Source organism: Platalea leucorodia (genome assembly GCF_965183815.1).
Source record: "Platalea leucorodia genome assembly, chromosome: 4".
Lineage (NCBI taxonomy): Eukaryota > Metazoa > Chordata > Aves > Pelecaniformes > Threskiornithidae > Platalea > Platalea leucorodia.
The window spans coordinates 16,592,202-16,611,687 of NC_138826.1; the positions used below are offsets into that span (position 1 = coordinate 16,592,202).

At 61.4% G+C, this 19,486-nt stretch overlaps 1 protein-coding gene across 1 annotated transcript in view; it reads right to left on the reverse strand.

Moving 5' to 3' along the window:
* Positions 1-8,150: 8,150 nt before the first annotated feature.
* The window catches only part of SLIT1 (slit guidance ligand 1), a gene marked incomplete at both ends in the record, with an annotated part of 62,069 nt that continues 50,733 nt past the window's right edge, over positions 8,151-19,486 (reverse strand). The window contains 20 exons of the mRNA XM_082311048.1: positions 8,151-8,395; positions 8,473-8,684; positions 9,445-9,733; positions 9,799-9,953; positions 10,044-10,174; positions 10,264-10,501; positions 10,900-11,037; positions 11,218-11,311; positions 11,693-11,832; positions 12,625-12,722; positions 12,941-13,065; positions 13,295-13,458; positions 15,021-15,092; positions 15,404-15,475; positions 15,673-15,744; positions 16,137-16,205; positions 17,285-17,417; positions 18,497-18,663; positions 18,785-18,928; positions 19,229-19,372. Coding sequence (XP_082167174.1) covers positions 8,151-8,395; positions 8,473-8,684; positions 9,445-9,733; positions 9,799-9,953; positions 10,044-10,174; positions 10,264-10,501; positions 10,900-11,037; positions 11,218-11,311; positions 11,693-11,832; positions 12,625-12,722; positions 12,941-13,065; positions 13,295-13,458; positions 15,021-15,092; positions 15,404-15,475; positions 15,673-15,744; positions 16,137-16,205; positions 17,285-17,417; positions 18,497-18,663; positions 18,785-18,928; positions 19,229-19,372 — 2,902 coding nt within the window. The remainder of the gene's footprint in view (positions 8,396-8,472; positions 8,685-9,444; positions 9,734-9,798; positions 9,954-10,043; positions 10,175-10,263; positions 10,502-10,899; positions 11,038-11,217; positions 11,312-11,692; positions 11,833-12,624; positions 12,723-12,940; positions 13,066-13,294; positions 13,459-15,020; positions 15,093-15,403; positions 15,476-15,672; positions 15,745-16,136; positions 16,206-17,284; positions 17,418-18,496; positions 18,664-18,784; positions 18,929-19,228; positions 19,373-19,486) is intronic.

The following is a 19,486-nucleotide window of genomic DNA, read 5'->3' on the forward strand; positions in this document are numbered from 1 at the left end:
GACGTCTAACGGGAGCTGGGCTGTGCCTTGTAGGTGTAAATCTGAATTTCTGCTCCCTTTAATGAGGAAAGTTAGGGCGTGTGTTTTGTGTCAGGATGGGGCTGAAAAGAGGGTTCTGGGCTGGGCTGTAGATTGTTATTCTTGTCTTCAGAAAATGAATTAAGAGAATGCAAATAATTCTGAGGTTTTTTTCAAAGAAAACCATTTTTAAATTCAGTTGCCTCAACCTGCTGCCTGGGACCAGCCCAGGCCAGGCGTGCGCTGCATGTCCCTCGTGGCCACCTGGCTCAGGCGGGCAGGCGGCAGAGCAGCACCTTGGGCGTCTGCAGGGACAGGGAGCAGCGGGTTTGCAGGACATGCCACGCCAGGCTGTCCCAGGGGTGAGGTGGTCTGGGGTCTTCTCAGCAGGGCCCCCCCTGGCTCCCTGCTCCGCTGGCCTTGGGTCCGGTCCCTGGCGCCGCAGCCTCTGCAGGGCTCTTCCCGGCTGGGCACATAAACCCTGCTCAGAGCTGCTCTGCTCTCTGTCTCCTCCTTTCCTCCCAACAACTCCCCCTTATTTAAAAATTACAATTTTGAGGAAAACCAGGGTGATTGTTCTCTGCATCGTGCTGTTTGCGAGGAGCTGGCAGGAGTGTTTCCTCCCACAGCTGCCGTGCTGGGTGGTGGGTTTCACTCACGCAGGTAGTTTTTCTGGAGAGCAGGCTTGTTTGCCAAGGGATGGATAGGGTGAGGCCATCGCCTGTGGCTGAGTTACTGCAGCAAGCACTTGAGGCGTGAGCCCTCCAGCCCACCTCGAGGTGGGAATATTGGTGCTTTAGTACAAGTTCTCCCAATTACAGATTTGTGCAATCCCTTGGGTTACCCCAGGGGAGGGTGCCCCAGGGGTGAGGTAGGCTGGGGTGGTCGTCATCTCTAGAGAAGCATTAAGGCTTTCTGCTCTGAGGAACCCCCAGCTCCTTGCCGGGCTCCTTTCCTTGCTGTCACTGCTCCAGGAGAGGCTGTCTTTGGCCCCTCTGCCTCTCCTGTGTGTGTTCTCCACTTGACACTGGTAGTAGCTTCCAGGGTCTTGCTGACTACAAGACCTGCTTTTAATGTGCTTCGCACTTGCTTTTGTGAGTGCTTTATTTTGGGGCAGGAAGGGGGAATGCTGTAATTTGCTAGAAAATTAAATTTCAACTTAATTTGCTAGCAAATTCTTTAATTTGCGTGATCTGCGTGTGAGGTGACTGCCTGGCAGGGTGGCATTGCCTGGGTAGCTCCATTGTCGTTATCAATGCTCACGTTTGAATTTTTTTCTCCTTTTCTTTTTTTCCCGCTCAGCCCTCGTGTTGCATTGCTCTCTTCCCAATTTGCTTCCTGATTTCCTCTCTCCACGCAGCCACGTTTCAGCCGTAACGGTGCACAGGAGATAAAAAAATAAGCAGCGGTAATAGCGTATATATAACCTGTTGCTCTTTGTTAATGACTTGGGACACGCACTACTCGTTTCTCTTCGTTCTGCAGCGAGGCAGCGGTGGTGCGCTGCTGAGGCACGGCCCCTGCGTTCCAGCAGCCTGTTTCCAATCAATGCAGCTTCTACGCAATGCAAGGCATGCCCGGGGAGCTGCAGACGATCTTAATGAATGGAAGGAAATAAGCAACACGATTTATCGCCTTCTTCCGCACGGGCATCAAGTGCGTTTCCGTTTGCTGGGGTGCAGAGCTGCCCGCTGGCACTACCACAGTGCCATCCTCAGCTCCGCAGCCTCACTGCGCTCCTCCTCCTCTGGGCCACCCTGCAGCTCTGCGTCCTCAGCCCCGATGTCAGCACAAGTTCTGTGTCCCACAAAACAGACCTCTCCTCTTTTCTGTAACTTCAGCTTTCCTTGCTGGCCACTTTCTCATCCTCATCTTGAAACTAGTCTCCAGCCCAGCTCCCCAGTCCATGTAGCAGGAGCAGCGTCTTCTTAGCTCTGCACCTCCACAGATGTCCTTGCTGTCCCTCTGCTGCCAGTCCCCCTCTCTCATTTGCGTCGTTACCTTTTCCTCTCTCACCTTGTCATCGGCATCTCCAGGTCTTCACACTTACATAGTCAGGAGCTCATCATCTTCCCTAATCTCCGGGAGGGGCTGAATTTGCTGAGCTCAGAGGCAAAATTTATCTGTCGGGGGGTCGAGGGCTGCATCAAGAGCAGTTTGAGCCCAGGATGGCTCCTTCTGCCTGTCGCTGTTAGGGTGTTATCCAGCAGTGCCAGCCCTAGAATGGGTTTCTCTGCTGTCAGGGTACGTGCAGTACATCCAAGGTGTGCACGTGTTTATAGTCATCACTATTTCATCACTAATGAGGTCCTTTCTGATCGTGTTTGCTGCATGCAGTGGTGTTTCTGTGCTCGACTGCCAATACGTCAGTGAAACACATTTGCAGCAAACCTTCTCCCAAGAGCTGGTTAGCCAGCTCTGACACTTTCAGCAAACTTTCTGCCACGTTGCTGGTCATCCTCTGTGAGCTGGGAGAGCGGGGATGAACTCGTCCCCACTGCTCTCCGTGTCCCCGTCCCCGCCGTGCCGGGGGCAGCCGCGCGGCGCTGGACCGAGCGGGCTGGTGGGCTGCCCAAGCCGCTTTTTGCCAGCATGCGGGTGAGCGAGGCTGCAGCCCAGCTCACGTCCCAGCTGCTCCCTGGGTGCCTCTGGAAATGCCGGTGTTTCCAAAAGCTCTCCCAGCCCCTAGTAACCTCCCAGGAAATAGAGACGCAGTCTCAGAAGGACACAGATGTACCGCTGCCCTGCTTTAACTGAGGGACAGTTTCTCTCTCCAGCTCGTATTCTTTCAGCCTGACAACTGCATTCCCAGTTGAAGGCGACTGGGAAAGCCGCGGTTCCCAGCCTCCTGCAGGCATGGGTAGTGCCTGGGGCAGCAGGGAGGTGCGTGCTGCCGTCCGGCTCGGGCTCTCACCCTCCCACCGCCGGCGGTCGTGCCGGGGGACGAGGGCTGAGCCCCAGCCAAGGCGTCCTCGGGTCCACATCCTCGGGCTGTATGCCTGGACGGCCCGGGACCGAGGCAGGGGTAGGCTCCCCCTGCCAGGGAACACCGCTGCAGCTTTTCTTGTAGCGGTAGGTTTTTTTGAGCAAACCACGAGGCTACGATGTCCCCGCATCGCGCGCGTCCCCCCACCCCGTGTGTCGTAGCGTCCGTTTGGCCCATCCTTTAGCTTGGTGGTTGTGAAATGAATCCATCTGTTCTAAGATGTTCTCAGGAGTTCTTGTTTGTATTAAGCTCACCCCTAGGCTTAGCAGAAGTCGCGGTCCCCATCCTTCCTCCTCCCCTCCCCGCAGACAAGCCCTCTCTTTCACGAGCACTTCCACCCCCTCCCCGAGGGGCGGCAGGGGGGCAGCTGGTGGTTTCGATTCAGGGCACGTTGGCAGCTTGGGGGCAGCCGGAGGAGCTGGGATGCAGCCGGCCAGCATTTGCCGCCTGGGTCCGGAGGCCGGGTGGTCCCTCGGGCTGCGATGCTAGCCAATGTTTTCTAAGTCTGTTTGTAAGAGTACCTAATTTTAAAATGAAATGTGAATATATATTATGTGTAGGTGCCATGTAAGATAGTGTTGTGCTAGGCGGCAGGAAGCTAACCTACTTTTTAAGCTTTTTTGGGGCAGAAAAAAGCATTTTTCTCTCACTTCATGCTCACAGATCTAATATTGTAAATAGTTTTTTTTAATATTTATTTCATGGGCTTTCCACAGATTCTTGTTCTGACTGGTGTGTCGGTTGGTGGGGCTGTATCGCCCAGCGTGCCGCAACCAAAGGGCTGGCTATTGCGTGGGGGGACGGGACGGGGTGGGGTGGGTGGTGGTGGTGGTTGGTTTGGGGTTTTTTTGTGTCACATCAAAGTTGAAGCATTAACTCTTTCTCTTCATCTCATTTTGACGATGTCAGACCTGGCCAATGGCCATGGTCCCCGGGGGGGCGGTGAGCTCCCGTGGCTGGCCGCGATGGCTGTTCCCCGGGGTGGGGGGCACTGCAAGCAATAAGATTTGTAGTAATAATGTCTGCTTCGATGGCAGGGGCTCTCGGGGCTCAGGTCTGGGTGGGAATAACCCTGTTCCTGGCAGGGGCTCGGTCCAGTGCGGGATGGGGGCGTCTCTTGGCCTGGGGATGCCCAAGGAGGCATCCCCAGGGATGCGGGAGGTGGGGGCTGCCGTCACCCCCAGGGAACCCCCCCAAAACGGCTGGGGTAGGGTAGGTCATTACTGATAGCAAACTCCCGCTAGCAAGTTACTGCAGTGAGCAGCTGCCTTCGGGGGTCCTGCGCTTTCTGCGGGTACGGGCGACCCAAGGGAGTGCACCGCTGTCGCCATTACAATTCCAGTGCCGGCTCCAGAAGGTCGTTTGCTTATTTGCTTGCTGTTCTGCAATTTTTATTCTCCTTCTAGGGGGTTCGAGGTCATTTGGTTGTTTTTTCCTAAGTGGGTTTGTATTTTTCTTCTTTTTTTTTTTTTTTTTTTTTAACCCCTTTTTGCCTGGAAGCGTTTGCTGGCTGCGTCCCCGCCAGCCCGGCTCTGTGTGGGGCAGCGTCAGCAGGATCATTGCTGCTTTTATGGTGACGGGTCCCTGACTTTGGAGGGCAGAGCGGGGAGTGCTGCCAGGTCCCGTCCCTGCAGGACCCCTTGCCAGCCCCACGCTTCCTTTGCCTTTGGAACAGGTGTGTAAAAAAAGAAAGAAAAGGAAAAAAGGCAACAACAACCCGGTAATTTTTTTCTTAAGATGCTCAATGTTTAAATATTATCTCCACCTTGAGGGCAAATGTTTTTCCTTCATCTGTGTCTGCTTCCCTGGGAGAGTTTTGTTTCTCTGTTTGTTTCTATATGAATTTTTAGACACTGAGCTGAAAAGTCCTCCTGTCCGGTACTGTATGTTTGAGCCTAAGCAATGTGAACTGTACAGACCAGCGGTGGGAAATGGGAGCCAGTGACTGTGCCTGGGAGAGCCGTGGCTTGGGACGGCATTCCCGGTGGCTCTGGGGAGCGGGAAGTACTGCGTCGCGAGTTGGGAAAATGAACTGTCTGCTGTGAATTCTCGGTTGGAAATGTGGAGAGGGGTTTCCATTAGATAATGTTTACATACCTCACCTGACGAACCTTTGAAAGTGTATATAAAAAAAAAAAAAGAAAATAAAATTATATTAAGTTGCTTTAAATCAATATGTATAGCTATAAGAGCTGGGTCATTTGAACTTTGACTATGTATCAACTCTCTAAATGTTGACATTTTTGTGAACTCTGTGCTCCTGTCTTTTATTTCATCCTAGCCTATGGAAGAAGTTGTGTTCTTGTTCCAGGTAAAAGGTCCCTGACAGATCTGAACTCCTCAAGGATTCCCGCCACCTTGTTTTCTTTTCTTCCTCCACTGTCGATATTCACCTTATGAGCTTTCTAAAGGTCCGTATTTTATTGCAGCTTATTAAACGTTTCTTTGATATCAAGGTTTGTTTGGTGTGATAACTGGGGAAAGGCAAAGGTGAGTGAGCGCACGAGGAGGGGGACAACAGGCTGGCACCCTCCGGTTATATCCCACCTCTCTGGAGGGGGATATAAACGCCCGGGTGGGATTTGAGTGCTCCCACGCTGGTGTCTGAGCTGGTGGTGCCACTTTCTGCGCCAGATTTGTGCTTGTGGCATGAACAGTGCAACCCCTTGGTGCTCCTGGGGATTGCTGCCCAGGCCCCTCTCCCCTTCCCCAAAATGTTCCAGGTGCCCAATTTCCCCTGCAGCCACTCCGTCCCCACAGGAGCCACCGGGCCCTTGGCTTCGCACGCTGCCCCACGCCGTGACCCAGGCAGCGCTGGCTCCTTTGGCAAGGCGTTGAACAGATAACCCCGGCTCCCCCCAGCGCTGAGCCCTCAGCCCGGGGCGCACGTCCCTGCGCCACGTGGGCGAAGGTCTGGCCAGGGCTGGTCCAGCAGTAGCCACCCATCACCCATGGCAAGACCAACTCTCCCCAGCCTGTGCCACCTCCTCGTACGCCCGGCAGCTCCCAAGCACCAGCTGCCCCCTTCTCCCCTCCAGGAAAGAAGAGGCCAAGCCTCTGAATGAATAAATGTCATGTTCACATGGAAGACAACATAGACAATACCAAACATCTCCTAAAACAATACAGCCTCTGCCAGGGGAAGGATGCTCAGCGCCTCCCTCGCCAGCCTAGTACAAACCAGCGTCTTCAACAGTGACACACACAAACCCCACGGGCCAAACAAAGCCACCGTCATTTTCCTGCCCAGTAGCATCTGTAAACAAAAAGAAAACATCATTTGTTGACCCCGAACATATAAAAATACTATAACAAAATGAAATACAAATATATATTAGAATCTGTAAGTATTCTGTATAAAGAGATACTTTAGCGGTTAGCTTACAGCAAGAACAGAAACACAACACAACCAAGCCCCGGCCAGGCCACGGGCAAAATGAGACACGTCCCGGCTCCTCTGTGGGGCAGAGGGGGCTCCCGTGGAGAGGGCGTTTGTGGCAGAAACATGTCCCTGGGGTGGTGGGAACGTCCCAGATGCCGGTGGTGAGCAGGGATGGTGACGGCACCCACGGAGCTGGCTGCACCCAACGGAGGTGCCTGGAGTCCGGCTGCAGCCGGAGGTGCAGACCTGAAGCCGATGTGCTGGAGCGGTGCAGTGGAGGGACCTGCGGCTGCAGCCCTGGGATGACTTCGCTCACCCAGGTGACGTGGTGACGCACTGTCCAGCTGCGTGTGGTGTCCCAGGTCGGGCCCCCGCCATCCTTGGCCCCCAAGGGCATAGAAGTGATGCTGCTGCGGAGGTTCAGTGCTTGCCGTACCCTGGCACGGGCTCCCTGCGCTGCACTGGCAGCGGCGCTGCCCCTGCTCCCACGCCCGCCCAGTGCATCCCCCGGCACTGCGGCTTCCGAGAGGTCCTGCCCGGGCAATGACACCCAAGTCCAGGAGCTGGTGGGACCCACCTTGGCATTGGTGTCAGCTCCAGGCTTGCAGGCTTGGGCATCCTCAGCCTCTTCAACCAGCCTTGGCACCCACAAGGCTGAAGCCCTGGTGATGGGCACAGCCAATCCGCACCCCGGCTGTCCCAGCAGCCTGTTGCCCTGGCTGGCTGGGCGAGCAGGACACAGGGCACCCCTGCCCAACTGCAGAGCCCCCCCAGGGCTGAGCCTGGAGAAAAGGGGTTCCCATGCTGCCCCACACAGCTCCTATCTCTGAGCAGAGCCACCCGGCTGGGCCAGGGGTATTTGGGGCCCCCTCCGCATTAACAGCATAGCCTTGGCCCCCACGGCACGGGGCAGGGCTGGCGCTGGTACCCCCATGGACACCTGCACCCCGCTGCCTGTCACCCACTCAGCGTGCCTGGGACCACCCTGGTCCTGCTCCACCCGGCACGGCCCCGATGCCTCCGCAATAGGCTGGAGCTGTACCCCGTCTCCGGGCACCACGGGGCTCACCCCAGCTGGCAAGCACTGCCCGGGGTTGCCACCAGCGGGTCAGGCTGCGTTCGTGGAGCTGGTGGGCGCACTGGGCTCCAGCACCCCAAACCACGGCACCAGGTAGCTGGTCCCTGCAGCTGCCATCGGGGTGATGGCAGGTCCTCAGCAGAGAGGCCAGGGCTGGCAGAGGAGAAGATGGGGAGCTGGGCTCCGGACCACAGCACCACGCAGCCCTCTGCCAGCCCCAGCCCGTGAGGCTCTGCCACGTCAGGCCCCTCTGCTCCAGCCCCAGGTGATGGAAAGGCCCCTGGCTCACCCGGCTGGATGGAAGGGACAGGGCTGCCGGGGAGGGGACGCACTGGGGAGACACAGGCACTGCCCTCCGGGGCCGTGGGGCTGTGCCGGGGGACGGCAGAGAGCCGCAGGGAGCGGTCGGGCAGAGAGCCCACCCCATATCCACACATCTGTGTAGCTGCAGTTCTTAAAAAATTCTCTATCTACACACTTGCTTTGTTTGTGTTTGTTTTTTTTTTCTTTCCTTTTTTTTTCCCCCAACCCTCTAGATGCAACAGTTCTACCCTCCGCCGGGCTCCTCCGATGCAGCTGCAGTTCAGGAGCGCCTGGATGGCAGTGCCGCGGCCGCAGGGCAAAGCAAGGTCCTTGGCTCCGGGGGGCTCCCCGCCGGACCCTGGCTCTCCGGGGCCGGTGGCCGCTCACAGGCACTGGCTGCACCCACACTTGCTGGGCTTCTCCACCTCCTCCACGAAGGTCGCGCCATTGCTGCACTCGAAGGCGTATTTCCTGCGCCGGAGCCGCAGCCCGGTGCAGCAGCCGGTGCCGGGGCCGCCGCAGGCCCCCCGGCACTCGACCCAGGCCACGGGCCGCGTCGTCTGGCAGATGGCATAGCCCCGCTGCACCTGGTGGTAGTCCCGCACTGGCTCCCCACGGCACTCCAGCTCTGCAGGACAGTGATGCTCAGCCCAGCGTCCCAGCATGGGGCTACCCTCCCCAGGCATCCACCTCCCCTGCGCCTACCTTGGTCACAGAGGGCTCCGGCGTAGCCACTGTGGCACTCGCAGGTGGGCTGGCCACCCGGGGCGAGGCGGCAGTGGCCGTGGACACAGGGCTGGCGGCGGCAGGGGTCGGGCGGCTCGGTGGGCTGATTGCAGAGGGCACCCTGGTAGCCCTCATGGCACTGGCAGCTGTAGGAGAGGGCGTCGAGGGGCAGGCACAGCCCGTGCACGCACCTGCGGGCACCCAGCGCCGTCAGGCAGCTGCCAGCACGGCACGACGTGGCAACAGCATGCATGGCCCACCAGCACGGAGCATGGCATGGCTCAGCACCAGCATGGCACCAGCACAGTATTGCATGGGGAACGACATGGCACTGCCACAGCACGGCACTGGTATGGCACAGCCATCGTGGCACGGCACTGCCACAGCACCTGCATGGCTCTGGCACGGCACCACCGGCACAGTACAGCCCTGGCACGACTCAGTGCTAGTGGCACGGCATGGCACTGCCGTGGCATGGCACCACCATGGCATAGCACCCCATGGCATGGCGGCACCATGGCATGGCGGCACCAGCAGGACCCAGTCCCAGGGGAGGGTGACTGGCAGCCAATGGGAGGGGTGGGCGGGGCAGGCGGTGAGGAAGGACAGCCAATGGAGAGAGCAGGGATGAGAGGGGTGGCCACTGAGGGGCAGCCAACGACAAGGCAGCCAATGGGGAAGGGGCAGCCAATGAGCCAATGCAGTGGGGCAGTTGTGGTGGGGCAGCCAATGAAGTGGGGTGGCCAATGGGGCAGGTGGGTCACTGTGGGGCAGCCAATGGGTCAGGACCATCGCTGTGGGGCAGCCAATGGGGCAGTGCTGTTGCTTCAGGGCAGCCAATGGGGCAGATGGGTCACCGTGGGGCAGCCAATGGGGCAGATGGGTCACCGTGGGGCAGCCGATGGGGCAGAGCCATTGCTGCGGGGCAGGCAGCGGGGCGGGGGCACTCACTTGTGGCCCTGGCAGGGGCCGCCGCGGGGCTGGTCGCAGTGGGGCCCGTCCCAGCCGGGCTCGCAGTGGCAGACGGGGCCCTGGGCGCCGGCGGGCTGGCAGATGCCGTGCAGGCAGTAGAGCTTGCGGCAGGGCTCGCAGCCCGGCACCACCCCCGGCGTCATCCGCGTCTTGGTGAAGTCCTGCAGCTCGTTGTTGATGTAGAGGTTGCGGATGCAGCCATGGAAGCTGGTGCCATTGAGGAGCTGCCAGAGGCGGAAGGCGGCCGAGTTGACGTCCACGGGCATCCCTAGGGAGAACAGGGCTGTCAGCATGCCCGGCTGCCCCCCGCCACCCCCCCAGCCCCTGTCCTACCTCCCACGTAGAGGGGGGCCTCGCTGTTCAGCGTGTAGTGCTTTCCCGAGTTGTCCATGGTCATGGGGCTGCCGCCATCGATGGAGAGATTCACCATCTGGTCGAAGGTCACCAGCTCCACGGTGTGGAACTGCCCGTCATTGATGGTCTCGGCGCTGGTGGGGAGGGCTGGGTCACTGGGGCCCCCCAAGCCCGTGCAATGGCGGGGGGTGGTCCCCAGTGAGCAGGGAAGGGGTGGCAGGTACCTGTAGATGGCCGAGCTGGGGTGGGTGCCGGGGTCATAGCTGACCCTGACGTGGCCCTGGTACAGCTCCACTGCCATGTGGTCGCTGTCACCGTTGTACAGCAGGATGCCATTGCCTTCAGCTGTGGAGACCTGGCAGGGGGAGAGGTGGGAGCCCACGTCCCTGGGGCAGCACCCCCAATGCCACCCCCCCATGCCCCCACACCCCCTCCAGCCCTCACCTGCAGGGTGATGTTGGCCCGGGGCCAGTCCTGCAGGTCGGTGAACTGCAGGTACGTGTCACGGTCCACAAAGTTGACGCTTAGCAGCTTCTCACACTTGGGGCCACCGAAGCCGGGCAGGCACTGGCAGAGGGCGCGGGCACCCCGCTCCACGCACAGGGCCCCGTTCTGGCACTCAGCTCGCTCGCAGAGGCCAGGCTGGCTGGCGGCACGGGGCGGCATCTCGCAGAGCTGGCCGCTGTGGGGCCGAGGGTGCTGCTGGGCACGGGGCTGGGAGAGCGCCCTACCCCCTGCCCACTGCCCCATGGGGCTCTGACAGCACCCCCCAGTTTTGGGGTCCTTGAGGAGGCTCTCCAGCCAGCGGTGTCAGAGAGATGCCTGAATGCTGAGCCCTGTCCTGGGGTCCCTGCCCTGGGGTCCCTGCCCAGGGACGCTGGCTCCCTTCAGCCTCCATCCCTGGGATCCCTCCACCCCCAGCCCCACTCCTTCTTGCACTGGGATGGATGGACAGATCGATGGATGGATGGATGGATAGATGGATGGATGGATGTGGTAGCCAGGACCGGTCCCTCCTGCACAGTGACATGTAAGCATCCCCATTATTCCCCGGTGTCCCCGCCGTCTCCCTGGCGGTACCTGTAGCCCTCAGCGCAGAGGCAGGAGTAGCCGTTCACCTCGTCCAGGCAGCGGGCGTTGTTCTGGCACCGGTGGTCCTGGCAGTCGTCGAAGTCCTCGCTGCAGTTGCTCCCCACGTAGCCGGGCGCACACTCGCACCTGGGGCAGGCGGGGGGCTCACGGCCGCCCCTTCCTTCCCCCCTGTGCCGGCGGGCACCTGCTCCTCCTGGCATCCCCCTCCCCAAGACCCCTCGCCAGCCCACGAGCTGCAGCCTCCCAAAAGCAAACCTTCCCCACCAGACAGCTGGGAGAAAGCGGATTGGGGAGCAGGGGGCTCACCTGGGCCCCTGGCTGGTGGAGACACAAGTGGAGCCGTGCTGGCACGGGCTGAGCTCGGCTGAGCAGAAATCCGGTGGCTGCTCACAGAAATCCCCTGCAGGGCAGAAGAGGGGGTGTTAGGGGTTGCCCAGCAGCTCCAGGACCAGAGGGGCAGCCCTGGACCCTGCGGGGCAGGGGGAGCCCGTGGGGGGCTCAGCTCAAGGCAGGCAGCTGCCAAGCTCACAGCTCGCACCACCATGGGTGCAGGGCTCGGCTCTGCCGCAGGCAGCTCTCGCCCCAGCCAGGTAGCGAGGCCATCCCAGGGCATGGGGGCTCAGGCATACCCAAACTCAAGGCGGCTGGGCCCAGAGGAGCCCAGAGGCCACGGTGATGGGCACTGGGACAGCAGGCTCATCGCTGGGAAGGGAGAAGCACTGGGCACATCCCCCTGCCAGGCCGGCGAGGTTTGGGGTTGGCTAGCCCTCGTGCCGGGTACCTGTGTAGCGGGCAGGGCACAGGCAGGTGTAGTTGGTGGTGCTGGGCACGCAGGAGCCCCCGTTCTTGCAGCTGTGCTCCTTGCAGGGGTCACTGATGGTGCGGCAGCTCGGGCCCTCGAAGCCCACCGGGCACAGGCACCTGCCACGGGGCACGGGCAGCATCAGGGGTTGTGAAACAGAGAGTTTTGTGGTGGTTCCTCCAAAAACGCCAGCACAGGATTTTATGGCAGAGCGTGCATGCACACCGCGAGGCTCCGAAGAGCAGGGCTCGGTGCCCCCCGGCCAAGCCGGGCGCCGGGGAGGGTGGCGGTGCACAGCCTCATGCTGAGCGCAGGGCGAGGATGCCGAGTTGCCACGACAACAGGCTGAGAGGCCACTCAGCGCCGGGCGGCTGCGCAGCCCACCTCCTCGCCCCCAACCTGCTGTCTATTTTCAGCCACTAATTGCACCCGGATTCCAGGAATGGCCTGAAGCATTCAGCGTAGTGAAGGCTGTGTGGGGGCACAGCAGCTCCGCAGGGAGCAGCAGTGACCCCAGGGCTGCATCCTGCCCCATCCCGCAGTCAGCCCTGCTGCAGCAGCCGGGTACCAGCCCCAAATCCCGCTGCCCTTTGCCTCCCCGTACCTCCTATGATGGCGGGGTCCCCTCTTCCTCCCACGCCCTCAGCCCAGGAGCCTGCAGGGCTGGGGGGCACGGGGAAGCGGAGCCAGCACTCAGCCCTGCTGGTGCTGTGCTGGCAGGAGGTACAGGCAGGGCTGCAGAGAGCAGGCAGCATGGGCTGGAGCTGCCAGGTGAACACAATATCCCAGCTATATGCCCAAGGGAACACGCAGGAGGGGAAGGAAGCATCAGGCTTTATCTCTGCGGGATGCCAGGGCTCCATGCTGCTGCCCAAACACCCGCCTTTTGTGGGTCCTCGTCCAGCACTCACCTGAACCCAGCTCCTTCCCCATCCTGAGGCTGGCAGGTCCCCCCATTGGCGCAGGGGTTGGAGGAGCAGCCGCTGAGTGCCACCTCGCAGTCCCTGCCCTGGGAAAGGAGGGAGAGGTGGGAGCGAGGAGGGTGCCACAGCACCGTGCCCAGCTCTCCCTGCCCCATCCCACTCGGCAGAGCACTGCATTGTGCAGAGAAGGCGGGACAGTCCTGCAGGTAGCAAGCCCCAGGGGCATGGCAGAGCCCCCACGCTGCCCCCTTCCCCTCCGTAGGGACATGTCCCCCTGCGCTGGGGACCCCCGGGACCAGGGTACCTTGTAGCCGCTGGGGCAGGCACAGCGGTAGAAGCCGAGGGGGTCGTTGTGGCAGGTGCCCTGGTTCTGGCAGGGGCTGGAGAGGCAGGGGTTGCACTTGGCCTGGACGCTCAGGGCGGGTGGGCCTGTGGGATGGGAGGCGCAGAGATGACTGTTGGTGCGGCGAGCGATGGGGACGTATCCATTTGTGGGCACCCACATGTGGGGCAGAGCCCCAGCTGCGGCTGGGAGCAGAAGCTGCCCCGCCAAGCAGCTGTGCACCAGGCAATGGGACAGCCACGTGCTTGCTCGGTCACCAGGGACCTGCCTGAGGAGGGCATGGATGGACAGACAGACAGCATGGGCGCTTCTCACCTTGGCACTCGAACTTCTTGGCGGGGGTGGTGAGCAGCAGCTTGCCTTCCATGTCAGGGGGCCCAGCGCAGCGGGCAATGCCTGGCTCCTTGTACCCCGTCTTGACCCAGCTGGAGAGCCAGCGCAGGTTGCAGCTGCAGTACAGGGGGTTGGCCCCGATGGCTCTGCAGGGCGGGGAAAGGCAAAACTGCACCCACTGCCCTCAGCAGGAACCGGGCTCGGAGACCTTGGGGCGGGACAGGACTTGGTCACTTGGCTAGGCTGCCATGTGATGGGGGACCCGGCGCTTCTCTGTTTCCAGACCAACCAGAGATACTGCCTGCAGTAGGAGGGCTGGGGCACACACTCAGCCCCACACTCCTGCCCAGTTCGATGACCCTCCTGCCAGCCCCACAGCCTACGCAGTGCCCCGTGGCTCCATGCTGGGACTCTCCTCCGGCTGCCTGCACAGAAATCCTTGGGGGTCCCTCTCCAGGACTCTGGCAAAGCTGCCTGGGCCCAGCACAAACCGGGCAAAGCACCTTGAGGCTGTGCAGAAACAACAGGACCGTTGCACGGGAGCTGCAGGGCCAGCCTGGGCTCTGCCGCACAAGCCTGCAGGGCAGGGACATGGGAGCAGGCTCCTGGGGACAAGCAGCGGATCACGGACGGAGCTCGTGGGGACAGCATCGGGGCAGAGCAAGGAATTGCTCTGAGAGAGGAGGAGGAGGGAGGGTTGCTCTGCTCCAGAGCAGCGCAGGGCAGGGAGCAGCGGATGACGTGGGAGGCTGAGGGGCTGGATGCCTCTCTGCATCCTCCTTCACTGCAAAGGTCAGTGGTGATGGAGGGCTGGTGCGACCGACACCTGTGACGAAGGAAGGAGACGGCAGCCCAGAAGGCAGGCGGTAGGGACAGCAGATTCGCTGGGGCTGACAAACCTGGTCCTACAGCACCGACAGCGCCGGCTGGTGACACAGCTCAGCCCTGCGGGAACCGGCAGCGCCGGCAGGCAGCAGCAAAGGCAGCACTGCGCTTCAGCAAGGGATAATTGGTGAAGAGCCAGGAAAGACCAGACCAAGCAGCGCTGCTCCCAAAAAACACAGGGAGGCCAGGATTGGAAATAAAGATGTTCTCCACAGGCTGGAGGAATGGCCTGAGACCCCCAGGATGCCAGGAGCAGGAGCGGCCACCGGCAGGCGGGTGGGAACAGCTCATCAGGGAAGGGACCGAAAAGACACCATCAGCAAAGCTGATCCCCCGCCCCGGGTGGTGGGTACAGGGCTGTGGTCCCGGGGTACAAGGTCCCTCAAAGAGGGGCTGAAACACTGCCACTGGCTGGAGGATGCTTGGTGACAGATTTGGGGGGCTGCTGCAGGGAAGCGCCCTGGCAGGACGTTAATGACACGCTGGCATGGGTCAGAGCAGCCCCCGCCAACCCACGGCCGTGCCAGCACCTTGCATGGCTTGATCTGCGTGTTAGGGGACCCCGGGGACCTGGCGCAGAGGGGGCAACCCAACACCACCTCCAGCAAGGACCATAGGGCCATCCCAGCCCAGACCTGGGGGCTGAGCACGGGGAGGGCAGGCATGGCACACACTGCCCCACAAACGCTGTGCCAAATACCAGCTCGGAGAAGAGGAGAGGAAGCAGCTCAGCCCCCAGAGAAGCTGGGCTCAGCCCCATGTTTTTTAAAGGTCTCCCAAGACCGCATCCAGTCCTGTGCCCTGTGGAGCAGGAGATACTCACAAGTGGGACAGGGAGGTGACATCTGCGAAGATGCCCTCGGGAAGGCTGGAGATGTCATTGCCATGGAGAGACCTGGAGAAAACAGAGGGTCCTGCCGATCCCTGCGGCTCCAGGGTGGGCAGCAAGGACTGTGACCAGCTGGGCTGCCCCCACCCCACAGGTCCAGGCACGGGTGGCAGAGCCGGACCCCACCACACTGTCACGGGTGCAAATGCACCATCTGCTCCGAGAGGCTGATGCATCTCCCCTTGCTCCTCTGCAGCCCGTACCCTCCCCGCCTGCCTACACCCGCCTCCAAGCAGGCACAGGGGACATGGGGACACAGCCAGCAGCAGAGAAGGGGCCAAGCGGGGCTGTGAGCAGGGCTACAGGCAGGTACTTACAGCAGCCGGAGGGAGCGGAGGCCCTCGAAGGCCAGCGGAGGGATGCACTGCAGGGAGTTGTAGCTGAGGATGCTGTGGAAGGGAAGGAGGAGGTAACACGGTGCCGTGGGCATCGCCGCACGCTCCCCCCAGCCACCCCTGGCCACCCCACGTGTCAGCTCCAGCTCAAACCACAGCTTCACCCAGGCAGAGCGGGGAGACCCTGGTGTCCCCAGCAAACCCCCATCTTCGGGGTCCCCTAGGAACACCACCGCAGGGACCACACTTACAGGGTGGTGAGCTGGCTCATGTTGGTGAAGGAGGAGTTGCTCAGGGAGCTGATCTTGTTGTTGCTCAGATCGCTGGAAAACAGAAACCCCAGAGGTTGGGGCCAGCTGAGCCCCGTCCCCCCTCACTGCTCCCCGACCTGCTCAGCTGCAAAGGGGTGCGAACAGCAGCATTGCATGGCCTCCAAGGGAGCAGCACGGCTGTCACACAGGGTGCCGGCAGCAATGCCACTGTCACCCCTCTGCCCCGTGCCCAGCCCCAGCAGAGGCTGTGAGCACCCAGGGGCTGAGCATCGCTGCCAGCTAGCTGTGTCCCGGTGCAGAGGGGGGGCACAGAGGGCTGTCAGGGTCCCTGCATACTGTCAGGCCCCTCCTCAGGATCACACATCATGGGGACAGGCCCTGTCCTCGCCCGCAGGTCCCAGCACTGGGACCAGATGCCTGGGCTCCTGCTCCTGGCTACTTACACAAGCTGCAGGTACTTGAAGGTGGAGAGCTGCCCTGGGACCTGAGTGAACTGGTTTCCATCCAGGTAGCTGCAAGGGAGAACAAAAGCACCTGAGAGTCGTGAAGAAGCAGGAGGTCCCTCCCGTTTCTCCTGCGCAGACACCCCTGTGAACTTTGGGCTGCAAGGATCATCTCCAGCATCACCTCTCTCCTGGCACCCAGGGCCCACGGGGCTCTCGGGGAACCCTTGGGCTGGCAGGGGAGTCAGCGTGCGAGGGCATTAGCATGCCTGGGGGCTCTGCACACAGGTCCCCAGGGACAGTCTCCCAGCAGCCTGCGTGTGTGAGCGCAGCCAGCCATGTGCTGCGTTTACACATCCGATGTGAGCGTGGGCGGCCGTAACCATTCCCAAGGCATGTGTGAGAGAGAGCGGAGGATGCGGAGAGAGAAGGGGTGTGCGAGACGGCGCAGGGGTGCGAGGGGGTGGTATACATATGCATGTGCACAAGCAGTGCCTACACCCCCTGCACACAAGACTCGCTGCATCCCGGACAGGTGCAGAGCTGAGGTGCAACGAGCATCACAACCCCTGCACATCCAGACCTGGCACAGCTGCCTGGGTATCTCCCTGACACCCATGATGATGGGTGGCTGAGCCCAGGTAAATCGCATCCCTGTGTGCTCGGAGCTGGCGTTGCCAAGAGCATTCCCACAGCCGTGGGGAGAGGTGACGGCAGGGAGGGGCTGGGGAGCTGGCAGAGGCAGGGTGGCCCCTTCCCTGTTGCTGATGGCAGGCTGCTGGGGACCACAGAGCCCTGGGCTTCATGGCTACATGGGGACCGCAGCTGCAGGGGGTGGCTGTCCCATGCTGCCCCCTCCCCAGGGCCAAAGAGCAGGGACCCAGCTGCCGCAACAACACCCCTTGCACATCACCCGTGGTAGCCCTGAGTAGGCAGAGAGGCTCTTGCTGAGACCCTCACTGGGGTCGGGGCTGGACAGGGTTCCTTGGCTGGGTGGGGGTCCTGCTCCCACTACCAGGCCAGGATGGGGGTGTGGGAGGGAGCATCTCTGCCCCAACACCTGCAACCCCACAGCAGAGACCCCCCACCCAGAGCCACGAAGTCGCTGGAGGTCGGGGGGAGAGCCTGGACACTCGCCCACCACTCACAGCTCCGTGACGTTCTTGGGGATCCCCTTGGGCAGGGTCTTGAGGTGCTTGTTGCTGCAGCGGACGACGGTGTCGAGGCAGGTGCACTCCTGCGGGCACTGGGGCCGGGGGATGCAGCTGGTCTCCTCCTGACCTGCACCAGGCACAGAGGGCCACAGAGTCACTGGGGCCCAGCCTTCAGGCACCATGTGAGGCTGGACTCGGTGCCTTGTGCCCGCCTAGGACCGCTCCCCTCCCACGCCGACCATCTCCCCTCGCCCCCAAAGCAGGGTGCTGCAGGCAGCCTGATTGAGGGGAATAGCCCCAGCCTGGCTGAGAGTCAGCGGTGCAGGAATCGCTCCTGTGCCCAGAAACCACCCCACCAGGATGGATGCAACCAGCCAGCTCAAGGCTGCTCTAATTTTCACCATTTTCAAGCAAAAATGCAGTCCCAGAGAGGAGGGCACAAAGGAAGGGGCTCAGCCCTGCAAATCCTCCTGAAATAACCTTCACCCATCTCCCAGACACAGGCTAGAAGGAGAGGTGCCTGCGCTGAGCAGCCGGAGGAGCCGGCATTGCTCCCCCTTCCCCGCCGCGGCGCTGGGCTCCTGTGGGAGAGGCGTCCCCGGGACGACCGTATGTTATCTCACACCACTAGGAAAGGCGCAGGATGCAACCCTTCAGTCTTTGACGTGGTGGAGGAGGGAAAGCAGAAGAAATGATGATTTGTTTGTAAATATTTTCAAGCGGGCTCAAAAAGCTGTTCTAAATTAAAAAAATAAATAAAAAAGGCTTTTCTCTCGACATGCACACTCTCCACCTGCTCAGTCTGCCCAGCTCCAGCGTGTGTGTGGGGCTGGGAGGGGAAGGAGCAGGATGAATCCCAGCGGGCTTTGTCTACAGATCTGCTCCTGCCAGCACCCAGGGCACAGCGTTTTCCAGCACGGACCTGCCTACATACAAGGGCCACGCGGTTCGGTAGGTGCAAACTCCTCTCCGGGCCCATGGGTATTTGAGTGCAGCCCTAAGGGCTGGGTACTGGGAAGGGAAACGGGTGCATCATTAGGGGAAGGTGTTAACGAGCTGAGGGACCCCTCGAGCTACCAGCTTGCAGTGGGGCACTGCCGGACATCCCAGGAGGAGGGACGGTGCTGGGACGGGGAGCGTGGCACCGGCCCGGGAGGAGCAGCCCAGTCCCACCTCGCCCCCAGCGCCGCGGGGCCCATGAGTTACCTTCCTCACACCTGAAGTCGGGGAAAGCCACGTCCTGGAGCGGGATCTGCCGGAGGAAGTCGGGGTTTTGGCACCGCGGGTTCCCCGTCACGATCTTCCTCTTGCGCAGCCAGTCACCCAGCCAGGCCAGCTGGCAGTTGCAGTTGAAGGGGTTGGCAAGCAGGTTCCTGCACAGGGGAGGGAGAGTGAGGACATCACCCGAGCAGCCGCCGGGCAAGGGGACCCGCTGCAGCCCCCCGCCGTGATGGGGACAGCCTGGGAGCATCCCCCCTGGGGCCCGAGACGTACAGCGTGGAGAGGGACTGCAGCGTGTCGAAGGCGCCCGGCGCAATGGTGCTGATCTGGTTGTCGTACAGGGAGAGCAGGCGGACATTGCGCAGCCCTGTGAAGCTGTCGTTGTGGATGCAGCTGATGCGGTTGTTCCTCAGCATCCTGTGGAGGGAAGGGGACGAGGGCACCTAACAAACTGGGCAGGCACCATGGGGGAAACCCACCTTGGCAGTGCCCGGGCTGCGCCCACCTCACTGCTGGGCAGCAGGACAAGCCTGAGCCAGTCCCTGAACAGCAAAAACCTGCCCCCCCAGCTCTGGATATAGCCAGAGGATGGGCAAGGTGCTCCCAAGCTGGCCCTGCAACGATGCAGACAGCACCAGCCTGGCAGCACGGGCAGGGCAGGGGAGCAAGGAGCAGGCACCTCCCCATCCCTGTGCCCACGGCGAAGGGGGGACTCACAGGGTCCTCAGCCCATCCAGGCCCCTGAACATGCCGCTCCGCACTGACTCCAGCTGGTTGACAGTGAGGTGCAGCTCGCTGACGGAGGATGCCCCCTCGAACGCCCCATCCTCAATTTCCGACACCTTGTTGTTGCTGAGGTTGCTGCAGAGAGGGGAAAGCAGGCTGGGACGGGGGGCTCAGCCCCAACCTCATCCTGAACCCTGCCTCCCCCAGATCGCACCGAGCACCCCATGATGCCCAGTCCCTCGGGGGACC